General features: G+C 37.5%; 1 protein-coding gene across 1 annotated transcript in view; it reads right to left on the minus strand.

Annotated features, from left to right (window-relative positions):
* Positions 1–13215, minus strand: part of ITGAV (integrin subunit alpha V) — a 72912-nt gene that overhangs the window by 14147 nt on the left and 45550 nt on the right. The window contains exons 9-19 of the mRNA XM_007422655.4: positions 12017–12060; positions 11860–11916; positions 10186–10238; positions 8753–8961; positions 7259–7450; positions 6320–6365; positions 5477–5578; positions 4551–4609; positions 3192–3346; positions 1610–1747; positions 958–1025 (exon numbers count right to left, since the gene is read on the minus strand). Coding sequence (XP_007422717.1) covers positions 958–1025; positions 1610–1747; positions 3192–3346; positions 4551–4609; positions 5477–5578; positions 6320–6365; positions 7259–7450; positions 8753–8961; positions 10186–10238; positions 11860–11916; positions 12017–12060 — 1123 coding nt within the window. The remainder of the gene's footprint in view (positions 1–957; positions 1026–1609; positions 1748–3191; positions 3347–4550; positions 4610–5476; positions 5579–6319; positions 6366–7258; positions 7451–8752; positions 8962–10185; positions 10239–11859; positions 11917–12016; positions 12061–13215) is intronic.

A 13215-nucleotide genomic window follows, 5' to 3' on the forward strand; every position in this document is an offset into this window, starting at 1 on the left:
CTTTCTTTAAATATACTTCATTGCCTACTTGCAGTTCAATCTCAAATTCATTTTATCTCTTGCATCACAACAGGTGTAGTTTACAAATACTGCAATAGTTGCACATTTGGATGATTGTACTGTGGCTTAAGAAACTAAGATACAAATAAGTTTTGGGACCAAGAATGCATTTATTTAAATTTCTCTCATTTAATTTAATTATTTAATTTAATTTAATTTAAATCATAAAGTCTCTAATTATAGTTTCTTGGACATCTAAAGCAGAAAACTATAGTTAACTCTAGCTATCTATGATTTAACATCATGACTTGTTCTGAAAATGATATATTGTCTTGTTGTTAGGAAGGCAATCAGCAGAGTTTCTCAGTATAAACAAAACAGAAAATCATATTTAAATAAAAGCTTCCTAGTTTTATTACTCATGTGAGGCAAAAGTGAAGGGGGTGTGGGCATGGGCTAAAAAGTATTTCATTTCCCACTTTAAAAAATTAAGGTATGAAATGCTGAAATGAGTCAATGTTGCCAAATTGAAGTTCGGCACTAAATCAGAGAATTCCAAACATTTCTCCATTAATTCAGCACTCTGCTAGCTTGGCAGAAATTTCCCAGACATGAATTAGCTAGATCAGAATAATTACTGCAGATAAGAATGAAGCCTCTTGTTGCAACAGATTGCCCACTGCAGTGTAGAGAATGTCAGAGACTTTATAATCTATTCTCTGGAGTTTCTTCCTCCCACACTTCCAAATTAATAGATACTTGGCTGGTTGCTTGATGGCTTGAGTGCAGCTGCCAAGACACATGAACCTAACATCTCTCTCTGGCTTGAGAACCACTGGGTCCTGCCTTGCCAATCTCAGTTTTTATGCCCTCAGCCTTTACATTTGTGTTTATTTACTCATTTGTTAATCATAGTTATATACATCTAAAATAAATCAATTCTTCATCAGAATTTACCTATCAACGGTCACTTTTAAATCTGGACGGCAGATATTGTCTTCCCCACAGTCCAAAAGAATATGAGCCTGAATTTGAGAAAAATTAAAATTAAACACAAAATACCTGACTCCTTGTTTTCGCTTTGTCAGAGTACTGATAACTGATGCAACTCACCTTCATTTTACTTTAGTGCTAAACTTAAGTAGTACTATGAAACCTTTTCTTGTGGGAATCAATTTTGCAGTAGGGAGGAGTAGCAAAATACCAACTTCGTGCTTGTAGCTTGGCTCAAGAAACAGTATTCTTCTGCTCTCCAACTCAGAAAGCAGGAACGTGATAGCCAAGAATTACTATTTCTTTTAAAAAGAGAAATCTGTGCAACTGGAGAATTTGGTCAGAAAAACTAACCCAAAGGAAAAAAAAAGTTAATATCCCTCCTTAAGAAGTCTACGATCTGGGGAAAATATAGACTTGTTAAGGATCTCCTTTTTCAGAGATCTAGAAATAGGATTATCTCAACCTCCACTCTAATACAACATGCAAAGAATAAATACATTGAAATTTTCAAAATATGTATATTTCCTAAAATAATCACATAATTAACATTTTAAAAAAAACCTTGCTGGCTCCAAAAAAAAAAAAAAGTGTATTACATCTCCCAGGTTTATACCTGTCTGCTAACGTTTGCAGGAGTGAACTGGTTGAGGATGGGCTGTAAACCAGTAGAATCCAAAGCAGTTTTGTAATCCAGTTGATATTCCATGAATATAGTAATTGGAGTAAGCTTATCTCGAAATTCAGATTCATCCTAAAAGGGAGAAAATGGGGGTTATATTTAAAATAATAATAATAATAATAATAATAATAATAATAATAATAATAATCAGAACTGCAGAATTTAGTGAATATGACTTCTATCAAATGTTGTCAGCCCTTTGAGGCAAACCAGGTCAGGAAACAGAAGTCTGACTGGAACTCTGCTTTATTGATACAAGTTCTAGTAACAGAATGTTGAAAGCTTGACTAAGTTTTCTCCTCCTTCCCTCCCTCTTATACTCTGGTGAATTAGAAAGGAGTCAATGTGAGTTATTTTGTCACCCTTTCTGTTTCCTGGGCTTAAAGTATGTCTTTGCATATGTTGTCTCTGCCTAGTTTCTCCATGGTGATTTCCATTGCTCTCTACAAAAGTCTACCACAAAGATATGCGATTGTCTGTAAGAATTGTGTTAGCCGAGTGGTAAAGAGAAAAACCATCAACTATAGAAGTTTGTCATGCTAAAGTTCCAGAGGGATTAATGAGTCAACGCACCAGTGGGATCAATGGGTAAAATGTTTCTTGTTTCTACATATTTAGTTTTCTCTGGATTGCATCACAAAAGTAGGATAACTTCAATAACATATTTAAAAGAAGATGTGGAGGCAAGCACATCTAAAAAAATAAAAATCAAGAAACTGGCCCATGCTAATAACCCGAAATCAAAACTATTTGGAATCAAGGCAATTCCTCTCCCTCCTATTATTATTATTATTATTAAGAATATTTACATAAGTAAAAAACAAATGTAAAGAAAAAAACATGAAGAAAAGAAAGAAATAAAGAGAAAGAAGAAAATGCAAATGCAAAAAAGCAAAGCGGAATAAGAAAGAAAATTAGTTAAAGAAACAAGAAAAAATAAGCAACTTCCAACCTTTTTATAAATAAACTCATTATCCCTCCTCCCACTTGGTATTACAAAAATCTCTTCAACCCCTTACTTAATTCTTTTCAATCATCAAAACTATAAATCATCACTTCACTTTTTTTTTTCCATTTTCAGCAAAAAGTCCATAAAAGGTTTCCAGTCTTTTATAAAAGTACTTGTTGTTTAATCCCTGACCAAACAGACCTGTTGTGCCATTTCTGGCAATTCTGACATCTTTACAGTCCATTCCCCCATTGTGGAAATTTCAGTGATCCTCCATTGTTGTATGGAATCAAGGCAATTCAAAAGCCAATATTTGACTCTAAACACTGGATGAAGAAATGTAACCATCCACATGGGCTATGTTCCATTTTATTTACAGCTGGACACATTTGGACATTTTGAATGGACATAGCCATTCAATTTAAAAATATAAGGAGAAAATATCTATGGTAAAGGTAAGTAATGTGCAAGTAATTAAGTTGGCTCTTGATACTGGAAACTGCTAAGGTAAACCATATGTATAAAAGAAAAACTGGATCAGGGCAAAGAACAGTTGTGCATTCTTACCCTTAAAAAAGCATCAAGTTCTTCACAACTCTTTCGACCTCCTTTGGAGACAGTCATGTTCTTTGAGTGACCAGGTTGTCTGTTGTGGAGAAACAGAGCTCGCCTTATGGCACCTTTTTGTTTAAGTTTGTCCAACAGAAGCTCCACATGGAAAGCTATCACCAAACACAAAAGCATTTTAGTAAGACAGCCTTTAGATCTGTGTGTTCCCTGCAGCAACAGCTGGTAAGGTGTTTTTCTCAGAAGTTAGAAAAGCTGTCTCTGAGAAGCATCCAAGGGAGATCCAGCACTATTCATAATGGGAGATGTGAGTTAGCAGTGGTTGCAGGAGAAGGCAAATACATTGGCAACTGCTCTTGCCCTATATGCTAGTTATCTTAGAGGGCTTTTTTAGATGTTTACTTTGAGGCCTTGTTCTCACAGTGAAATATGAGGTGTATCCTCTAGTGCAGAGGTCTCAAATTATTATGAGGGCCCCATGAGGACTAGTTCATTAGCCTAAATGCCACAACAGTAAAAACTTTTCATTAATTGAAACAAATTCTACTTATTTTTAATCATTACAGTGTACTCCATTATCTGTAGCCCTCCAGATGATGCTGAACTGCAATTTCCACCACCCACAGCAGGTTCGGCCAAGGATGAGGGATGGCGGGTTCATCATCATTATGAGGATGGTAGCCTCAAAGAGGCTATTTGAGTTGACAGCTGTTGGTGCTGGGCACCCTGCGTGACCCTCCAGATGCCTTCCTCACCTACTCTGCTCTGGTGACATATCCTAGCTGGGCTGGGGAAAGTTGACTTAGGGAGAAGAGGGGCAGTACCTGCTTGCCTTTATGTTTGTGATCCTGCCCATGTTCAGGTTGGAGTGATTGGATTAAGTACAGAAAATGAGCTAAAGGACTCCTTGTGATCTGTCAGTTTGAGAACTATGTTCCAGCGTGGACTTCATATGCACATGTGAATGTTCCCGTCTTGGCAGACATTTGCAGCAAGTATGGATGACCACAGCACTGAGCTATTTAGTGCAGTCTCAATTCCAATGTTCATGGTCTGGTAAATAATTAATCCTGAGCTTTCAATATCAGTATCAGAGGCCAGATGGATGTTGTCTGCCAGAAAGCTCATGCTGATTCTAAGTTAAGTCTGTTTCTGGCCAGCATTAAGCACAAAGCCATCACCCACATTCTAGGTAGAACTTCAGCCCAAGATCAGAATTGAGTGGTTTTGTTTATGCCTTATACTGGTGGAGCTTGGACTAGCCCTCAAAGTTTAAGGATTGACAGTTTATAGTATGAACACACAAGTGTGTTAAACTATTACCTTAGATATATAATAAAACAAATCTACAGAACTTACTGAGTTCCCTGGGGAGATTTCCTTTGCCATCAGCTTTTAAGCAGAACTTTACTTTAAAACTATTGAGGAGGAAATTAAAGAATGATTAAAACACAATAGATTTTTGGAAAAGACAGGCCAAGTTGCAAGATGTAAATCTACAAATATTGAAAGGGTACGCATTCTCATGTGCTCTCAGGTCAAACTTCCATAGCTGGGACTAGGATCCAACTCCAGTGAGATCCTTGGTTCCAAGAGTCATTGAATTTAGTTTTAAAATAATTCTTTAACATTTCTTCAATTTTCAATTATTAAATATATTCTATTACTAGATTAAATGAACTGTTCAGTAAGTAGACACTAGTTTTAGCTCAGTTTTTAATTTCAATCAACTTTGAGGAGTCTAAGATGTGTTGGATATTTGAGATAGAGAGGGGGCTCAAGAAACCTGTAATTGATTTTCACATACTTATAAATCTAATCCAAAGGGTTGGGGTGGGTATGATTAGATAAAGGAATGGGGAAATTTACACCATTCCACCGAGTACTACTTTTCTGAGTTAGCCGTCAGTTTTGTTGCAATTGTTAAAGAAAAGGCTTAGAATTCAGATTTGTGAAACTGTCCAGGATTCAAATGAGGCTTTACATCCTGCACAATGAATCTAATTCCTTTCCCATTTGGAGCAGCCTTTTACAATGTTATAAACATAAAGAAGGATTTCAGCATAGTTTCCTGCTTTAGAGTAAGGGAAACTCAGAATCAGATATAAGGAAACAATCTCTTGCGATTAAAATAATGCATTTAAATCCTGGGATAAGGCTAAGAAGCATGGTGAAAACATTCCCTCTTGCATCATTCACTTTCATCAGCTAAAGACGCTCCTGGTCCCTTCATCTGACTTACAATGTTAATTGCAAATACTTAATGTAGAATCTAGTGAACTTACCAAGAAACCTTTTGACCATTTTCTTCACAGATTTTGTTCTCTGGATTTAGAATTGTTGGGGTAACTTCTAATCCAGCATTTACGGTAATGACCGGCCGTGCCCTTTTAAAAGAACAAAGAAACAGAAAGGGGCACCTGCATGAATCAGTAGATCATAAAGGATGATGTTGTATATTATAACACTTTTGGGAAAAGGGATTTGAAGAAGAAGGTAGAAAACAGCAACAAAGAAGATCTTTTAGGCAAGAATTCTAAACAGAATTAGGCAACCAAACTAATCAAGTGGTTGGACAGCTCTGCTATGAGAATTGGGGGATTTTTTGCTTAGGTGGAAAAAAGTAACAAGTTCCACAGAGATATTGAAAATTATGCATAGAGTAGACAAGGAGAATGAGGAGAAGTTTTCTCCTACTTTCACAGTACTGGACCTTAAAGTCAGCTAATGAAGTTGAATGGGGAGAGATTCCAGGAAAATTAATATTTTCCTTCCAGCTCACAGTCAAAACTGTAGAATTCATTCCAAAAAGATACAAGAATAGCTAGCAACCTGGATGGCTTTAAAGAGAATGGGTCAAATTTATGACAGATAAAGTCACTAGTCACAATGGCTATACGTGATCTTCTGAATCAGAGACAGTGTATCTCCCAGTAAAGACTGCTAAGAAAATGTAAGTGAGAAGATGCTATTGCCCTCCCATTCTACTTATGAGCTTCCCAGAGACAAGTGGTTGTGAATGAGGCCTGGTTTCAAGCATGCATCCCATTGTAATAAGAGCTGTTTCTTTCTTCTCTAGCTGCTGACATGAACTGGGCTTCTCCACTAATATTCTCCTGGATACTTACCGGAATAATGCAACTCGGTCAACACCAAAAGCTCCTACAATCAAGTCTGGAAGTAGAAAAATATTGTATGTAGATTTTTAGATTGGACACTTGGCTACAGTTTAAAGCTTACTATCATGATCTTTAATGTTTTGCAAGTAAATAAATTAAAATAGATCTTTTTGCTGCAACCACAAGATGCTACACTGAATTCCAAAGGCAAAGATTGTTTATGGAATCCATTTCTATGGATTTTGGGAAAGTCTGCTTTAGCATTCAATTGTCAATATCAGTTATTATCTATCATTTTCTTTTCAAATATTTGCAACATACAGTACACGAAGAAGGCCTCGGTTATATTTTCTTTCCTGACTCAGGCAAAAATCAGTAGCAAATTTTAAAAAGAAAAATAAACTTTTCCTCTTAAGACAGTGTTTCTTTTCCATTTTTATTAAATTACAATATTTATTTTAAAATGAAACACCTCCAGAAATGTTACTGTGTTAGAATTCATTTTAAAATAATCAACAACAGTTGAAATGGTTTGAAGATTTTACAGAATCTGTAATTTATATAATACCTGGAATTACCACCAGAATTTAAACACAGCAGAACCCAAGAGATGTAAGAATTCTGGATTAATGAGAAGGGAGAGAATCCATTTATCCTGACTGAGATAGAAAACCAGAACCCAATGAACACTTTTCTTTCATGCTATTTTGCCACACAGCCTTGCATTGTATTATATTCAGTTGTGTCCACTAACTATAATGGAATGCAAAATAGAGTCTGAATATCCCTCAACTCTGTTCCAGAGAGTAGAGAACATTCTAGAGCAGATTTGGGGGTTATATGAGGGTGAATTGGGAATAGAGAGGAGTGAGAGGAAGATCCACTGCATATATGCAAATATATTTGCACCCCACTGAACATAAGCCGTTATCACTACTGAAATATCACCTGGGTAGCCATTTTTGTCCACATCAATAGCTCCTTTCAGTGCATATCCAAAACTTGGTGGCATTGCTTCAGAGGCCCATTGTCCTTCAAGGACCTGAGACGGCATTCCATTCAATCCTGTGGCTCTCCCATTGTAGATATAAACCAGTCCTTTCTTGTCTTCTCCACCATAAGGTGCTGCAACTGCTATGTCTACAAGCAAAATAGAAAATCTTTAGCATCTCCAAATATGAACAAGTACAGGGCTATGGAACAAAGGGCTATGGCATAACTTGGACTAACCCAATGTATATTCCAACGGGTTCTGCCATAACCCATTTGAGTCAGCAAGAGATACTGAAACCATTCAGAACAGTGGACTTCCTCTTAAACATGGATTACTGCCAATTCAATATGATAGATATATTTTCAAATCAGGAGCATACATATAGTCCTTGACCTATGACCATTCATTCAGCGACCATTTGAAGTTACGATGGCGCTGAAAGAATGGTGGTTACAACCAGGTGTTGGAGTTTCAGCCATCCCAGCACCTCTGTAATCATGTCATCGTGATCTGGGTACTTGGCAACTGGTTCACACTTATGACTGGTTGCAGTGACCTGCAATCACATGATCACCATTTGTGATCTTCCCTGACAGCTTCCCCAGAAAGTCAATGGGGAAGCTGGCAGGGAAGGTTGCAAGTTGCTGGGGTAAATCTCCCCACCCACGCACCCTCATCCAGCTCCTCTGTGCTTGCACCGCACTGGCCACTTGCGCACCCGTGTGCACCCTACCCAACCCATGCTGTGCCTCCCTCGCACCCTCTCGCACCCTCATGCACCCTCACTGGCCCTCTCTGACAACCCTGTGTACCCCCTTGCCCTCCCCACCTGGCAGCAGCCATTTACCTGCCTGCCGGCCTAGGACTTGCAACTTCCTGCCAGCTTTTCCACTGACTTTGGTTGTGGGAAACTGGGAGGAAGTTGTCTTGCCTAACGACTGGGATTCAGTTAACTATGACAACTGGGACCATAGAGATTGCTGTCGCTAAGCAATGCGGTTGTGTTTTATGACCGCATCACTTAGCGATGGAAATGCCAGTCCCAATTGCTGTCGTAAGTTGAAGATTACCTCTGTAAAGATACATTTTCAAATTCAAAGTGTAAAGAATGTTAACACTAATCCTATTAATTAAAGATGGCTCTATATAAGGTAGTACTTGATACAGAAGTATAGGCCATTCTGCAGTTAAAATAAAAATATATATTATGCTTTATGACTGCAGTACTTTTTTCAATGTTTAGTATTTTAAAAAGATACATTAACTCAAATACATCATTTGCTTGCTAGATTAGAGCAAGGCCTATCAGAGCATTCAATAAACAAAAACAGCCATCCTGAACCAAACCACAGGGTTTAATTGAGCTATAACTAAAAAAATTTAAATCCCCGCAGTGCTAAAAAGTTTAATCAATACAATAGTAACGACAACAACGACTAATATATTACCATTGAAGCCATCCTGGTCAAGGTCCCCCAAAGGGGCAACTGAACTGCCAAATCTTGCAAAGACTTCAAAGCCATTCAACTTCATGGTTGAACTTCGAAACCCTCCAGAGGCTTGTTGAAGATAAAGAGACACCTGGCCCACTTCCAGAAGCTTGCCATCTGAACCACGATCCATAAAGAGTGGGGCACCTACAAGCAAATCTGTGTAACTAAAGTTGGGGGTAGAGGCAGAGAAAGAGGGAGAGAAAGTTGTTCATTCAATACAAAGATTGCCTATGTTATCTGCATAACTGTAGCCCACTATGCTTCATGGAGTACCACAGTGACTGGGGGAAGGAGGAGAAGAAGAAGAGCCCAAGAATGCAAGGAGCTGCATATGACTGGGACTGAATCCCAGATAATATTTCTTGCAGCCAAAAGAATGATAAAGTAGGGAAGACTGAAATCATAACAAGCTTACAAGAGAATCAGTGCATCAGTGGTACTTACGCCTGAGTTCTAACATCCTTAGGACTGCACAGGGGGTATAATTCATTATGACCAAAAAAAAAAAACCCAGAGACATTTTTCAGTCATAAAAATGCAGCAGCCAGGAGTGAATGGGGAAAGAAAAAGGAAAGGAAAGAGGTAGAGGAGTAGGAGGACTAGAGAAGATAGTAGAGCTGGATGGAAGTACAGGTAGCCTTCGTTTAGTGACAATTAGGACTGGCAACTCGGTCATTAAGTAAAGCGGTTGCTAAGTGAAACCGTGACTGTGCTTATGATCTTACTTCAGCTTTCCTTTGCTTTACAGACCTTTGAAGTAAAGTTACTTTTTCATCACCATCGTAACTGCGAATAGTCGCTAAACAAGGCAGTTGCTAAGTGAAGACTACCTATAAAGGCTGATGAGAAGAGATTCAGGCTGGGGAACCTCTAGAAATACAATCAAAAGGAATAATTTCTGCACCCACAGGATTTGAAGCTCTACTATGGAGGATTCAAAAGACAATGTACTGTAAATATTCGTGGATAAGCCAAGAATGTTAGGTTCCAAAATACACCTGAAAAATTGGGATTGGCTTATCATGGCCTTAAAATCATGCAGTTTAGAAATGATGATGTAACAGTTTGCACTTTCCTGCCTCTTGCTGTGATTAAAAATTTGAGTGTCGGCTTATCTGCAGGTGATGCATTTTTCATGGTATTTTGGTTGAAATTTTGATGGTCAGCTTATCTGCGATTATATACGGTATGTGTGAAACGTTTGGAGAACTATATGAAGCAATCTTAGCAGAAGAAACCCCCCAAAGGGGGAGAGGAGAGAGAGTTAAATTTGCATGTTAATAGATTTCCATTGTTCTTTCAAACATTTTATTTTTACCTTAGGCAAGATTTTACAGAAATGGATAATTCTTCCTTTTCAGGAAGTACGAAACAAAAGCATAACTTACTGATCTCCATTGATATCTGTGGCAGCTACAGAATATCCAAAATAAGCAGCCATCTAGGTAGCAAAGTTGAACAAAAGAAATGTTGCATTAAACAAAAATAATTAGGAGTTAGAGAGCGCTTTATGCCTGATAAAAGCTTCCTTGCCATGCATATTTCAAAGATCTTATCTAGGTCGTACCCTTTTTTCCTTTGTTATTTCTGCATGTTTGTTGCCTTATTGTGAGAACAGAAAAATATAATGTTTTCTCTTATTATAGAAATCACACAGATCACATTCTAGATATTCTCTGCCCTTATCATTACTCATAGAGTTTCAATTCTAAGAGGAGTAAAGAATATTTATAAATGGTAAGGCTGGTACAGTGGAAAAGGGACTGTAGTTGAACATGGATGCCCTCAAGCAAGGTTTCTCAACTTTGCAGTGTTATGATCTCCTAAAATGATAAATGAATTGATTCCACCCTCCCCTTGGATAATGATTTAATGGGGGTTAGAGGTGGATAAGAAATATGCCATTGAGTTTCAATAATTAATTTTTAATCTATCAAAGCAAATAACTTTACAACTTTATACAAAATAAAACATTTTCATTGGAAATTAAAAATAAAAGTTAAATAAAATTTAAAACCATATTTCTAATAGGAAGGATGAACTTGTTTAGTCTCACTTAATTTCTGAAGTGTGAGTTTTATTTCTGAGACAGCCACTCTTATTTCTTGTTCCACATTTAATTTAGATGGGTCATTCTCTTTACAGCAGCAACTACAGAAAACCTTGATTTTGTTATCAGGTTGACCGGGTAGAACAGGAGTAAGTTCTGGCAAAGATCCTCCTTTGAATTTACACTCTGTCCTCCTCCTCCCCTAGCATTTGCTCACAACCCCCCAGGGCGTCATAATCCACAGCTGAAAACCCCTAAGAGCCTGGAGAAGAATAGACTGTGAGACATGATGGCTGTCTTCAAAGTGTGAAAGGTTGCCATATGGATATAGAAGAGGAGTCATTCTCTGTGGGTCAGATGAGGAGGATCAGAACAAATGGCTGGAAATTGCAAAGCTGAAGATTTTGGCTAAGCTTTAGGATAAAATACAGACATAAGAACTCGTCAACCATGGAACAGACTGCTTTAGAAGATGATGGGTTCTCTTTTGCGGGAAGAATAGCCTGATCAGCCATCTGTGAGGGATATGTTGTGTGCATCCTATACTGTAAATCCAGCAGTGAGCGGGTGATTAGATCAGATGACATATGCTTTCAAATATGTGATTGTAAGAGGTAAAAAATAATGTTTTGCCATTGACCCAGTTCAGACTAATTATTATTTTATTTTATTATTATTTTATATTATATTAGTAACATTATTTATTGCTTCTTCCATCAGCCATTCCACTGGCTAGAATCAGAAGGAGCCATTAAACTGGGAAGGCATCTTCCATCAGCTTAGCCAAGATCACCAGGCAGAACTTCTTTTCTCAGGATTGTGTTATACCATAGCCATGACGTTTGAATTTGATCATTACAGCTGGCTTATGATCATGTTTTTCATTCTAAAATATTTTTCTTTCCTACTTTGTTCTAACTTATTTTGTGTATTATTTCACCAACATTCCTATCCCGGTAAAAGATAGACATAAATATAAAAATATTTTCCTCTTATAAAAACCAAGTCGTACCTGTTCTCCAGTGAAGTTATACATGGATGCCATGGTTTCCCCATTGTAAATGGACACCTGCACAATATATATAAATAAAGTTCTGTACTGTTGCACATTTAAATGGTTGCTAAAAAAAAAATCAATTATTCAACATGATCTTATTTAAATTCCTTACCATGCCCAAAGTTTTAGCTGCTCTTGGGACGCCAGACACAAAATCTGAAAATAGAAAAGGAATTTTCAGTAACCTGCACAGATAGAATCAATGTCCTTCAGAAAGTTTTCCCATGTAGTTCACAATCCTATTCTTATTTTCACAGAGGTTTATCTTATTAATTTTATCCATTAGCTACAAGAGGACTATTTTAATTAGAATAGGATGGATTTATACTGAAGTTCCAAAGTACAAATTCCTTGAGTTCGTATAGGTTAATAAAGGTATACAAAGCAACAAAGACAATAGATATCATATACTGTCAGTAAATAATGGTAGGAAGCCTGGAAGAATCTTGCAAAAAGGGAACAAGATATATAGGTAATTCTCCTTACACACAGATTCCTTTTAAAAATGTTGTCTCCTTTTCCTTTTGCTTTGATTTTTTTCAGCCGGTTTGAGCCAATGGCATATGTCATTTCTGAATAGGTACACTATTTACTTCTTTTTCACTCCTGTGCCTACTTTATTTTTCCTCTGGAAGGTTCCCAACCTTCAAGAGGAGATTTGAAGTCTGTGAGTTCTTGGGGTTTTCTGAGCTTGGTTGTTTTCTTGCAGATGTTTTGTTACCCGCCTAGGTAACATCTTGGGGTAGAGTGCCCTTCTAGCACTGAAGATGTTACCTATCAGATAACAAAATGTCTGCAAGAAAACAACCAAGCTCAGAGAATCCCAAGAACTCCACAGTTCAACCCTGAGCCACATATATTCTCTTCTATTGATTTAAGAGGTATGATGTGGGGAAGAGACAGCGAGTCCACTTCACCAGTGATACCCATTCCACAGCTGGAGGAACACAGTTGGTGGCACACTTCCGTAGGTCCAATTCATCTGTTACCCAGGGGTACAACTGCCTTTTTGGAGTGACTTGATTCCATGTTGCTCAAACAATGTTGAACTGTAGAATTACATCATGGGGGAAATTATCTTATACTGGTATCATGCTTCTGCAGGAATCCAGTGAAGCTTTCAAAGGCAAGTACCAATTGTGCCTCCTTAAAATTTTGGGCATCAAGATAATATGGGCATCCATGGGGGAAGAAGGGAGGGGAATGATAAAACATGTGTTACATCACAACACAAATTCTGTCCCTCATATACTTGCATGGGATGTTGTGATGAAAACACAGACAAAAAAACAAGGCTTACATTGTGAGGTC

The sequence above is a fragment of the Python bivittatus genome, unplaced genomic scaffold (genome assembly GCF_059951505.1).
Source record: "Python bivittatus isolate LINGU-HERP-01145 unplaced genomic scaffold, Pbiv_v1 ctg000200_np1212, whole genome shotgun sequence".
Classification (NCBI taxonomy): domain Eukaryota; kingdom Metazoa; phylum Chordata; class Lepidosauria; order Squamata; family Pythonidae; genus Python; species Python bivittatus.